The sequence below is a fragment of the Truncatella angustata genome, assembly GCF_020726525.1.
Source record: "Truncatella angustata strain MPI-SDFR-AT-0073 chromosome Unknown BKA67scaffold_9, whole genome shotgun sequence".
NCBI lineage: Eukaryota > Fungi > Ascomycota > Sordariomycetes > Amphisphaeriales > Sporocadaceae > Truncatella > Truncatella angustata.
The window spans coordinates 1,659,402-1,661,076 of NW_025763389.1; the positions used below are offsets into that span (position 1 = coordinate 1,659,402).

Sequence of the window (1,675 nt, forward strand, 5' to 3'; positions counted from 1 at the left end):
GAAAAATAATACATACGTCGAGAGTTACCTGTACATAAGCTGTTTCCGTGGCTTGGAAATTAGGCCTCAGCTTATGGCACGATTGCCTTCTGATTTCATATCGCCTGTAGGCTCGTTTCGCTGCCTTTGTCGTTATCTTTCAGCTTCTATTTCATCCTGGGTGTAGATCCCACAGGTATTGCTTACCGCCGGAAGAGTCCTCCCAGAGGATTCGGCCGCGTATCCGGACCCAAACGGTGCAGGGGATCGGGCCGGAGGTCGTCCATGCCTGCGCACCCAACGCGTAGCATGCACATTGTAGCCATCGTGCTCACCTAGTTCTGAAGAATTACCGGAGTAATAGTACCGCCACCCCCCTTCTTGCCCCTGAGCGGTGCCTTGTCTTCACTTCTGAAAGATATGTTCATGTGTCTACGACGACGTCTATATAAACTTCATAAGTAGCTGTGGATGACATATTTTACATAATCTAGGGATTTTACTAGCCTGTTGGAATTTTTAGTTAGAACCAAATCCTCGATTGGTATACTTAGGCCAGAACGTCTGGACGAGTAGTTTATATTCCAGGGCCGACGTGTGGGTAGCTGCCGGACCGCTGGCTTCTTTCGACGACCCATGAGCAAGGTCAGGAGACAGGGTCTTCTCCGGTCCTGCTTGCGTCGTCGTGGTTTGAGGATGCTGTGGGTATCGTTATCTTTCCTCTGTATGTACTGGTCTACGCCATACAACTCGGCCGAACCCGAGAATGATGGTATACAGGTCCGGCGCTGGTATCTTATCTCATAGTCATCCAGCCCGACCTTAGGAGGCCGACGAGGTTTTCGCTGGGGCTCAGCGGGAGCAGAGAAGTGGACGTATTTCTTTTCGTAGACTTCTCGTGGCCTTCGCTCCGAAGATGACGACCTCCTGGAGGAAGTGACATGCCGTGATCTTGGGGTCTTGAGTTCTCTACTTGAGATGGGTGGGTGGTGTCTTGTTGATGTCATCAGGGGTCGAAAGCCCGCCTGCGAATCCGAAGCATCTCTATGGCGCCTGTGCGTCCTCGCCGGTACATCACCTACCTCCCGCGGCAGTCTTGTTACGTCGACTTGGCGGTAACATCCGTTCGCCAAGTAATCGTTGTTCCGCTCCAACCAGTCAGCAGGGTACTTCTGGATTATATATGAAGAGAGAAAACATTATTTTACTTACAACACCTTTAGGTCTGGCATAACCACGCATGTTCCCACCACAGACGCCGTTTTTGCTGTCTCTGCTCTTTCTATGGCTGTCGTCGTGACGTGGCCATAGACAACTCAAAAAGTAACTACTTGGAGACGGTGGAAGTATACGAGGTTCATGAGATCGAGTTTGCGGCGGCGAAGAGACATATTAGAGTAGCCGGTGTAGTATTTCCCTTAGCCTCCACTGTGGTTTTGGTCGTATTTCTGCAATTGAGCGTTCGTGTCTGGGTGTATTTCTGATGTTTTGAACTTCAACAACCAGTTGGAGAAAACTGGAAAAACCCACACGACTTGGTTCAGTGCAACGCAGTGATTAAACGACCTTGCGTTCTAAAGCCCGGTCGGACATTGTTTGGCTTGTTTCGGACCTCGAAAATGGCTGCTGGGGACAAGCTGGCCTCGGTGTGGACGTTGATCAGATGCGAATCAACTCGAGTCGAATAAAGTCAAGT

General features: G+C 50.2%; 1 protein-coding gene across 1 annotated transcript; it reads right to left on the reverse strand.

The window, feature by feature from the left end:
• Positions 1-356: 356 nt before the first annotated feature.
• BKA67DRAFT_650223 (uncharacterized protein) lies at positions 357-1,221 on the reverse strand (the record flags this gene model as incomplete). Its single annotated transcript, XM_046106042.1, has 3 exons — positions 357-678; positions 801-1,151; positions 1,192-1,221. 3 exons carry the CDS (start codon positions 1,219-1,221, stop codon positions 499-501), a joined length of 561 nt encoding a protein of 186 aa, XP_045953545.1. The 3' UTR covers positions 357-498.
• Positions 1,222-1,675: the final 454 nt, after the last annotated feature.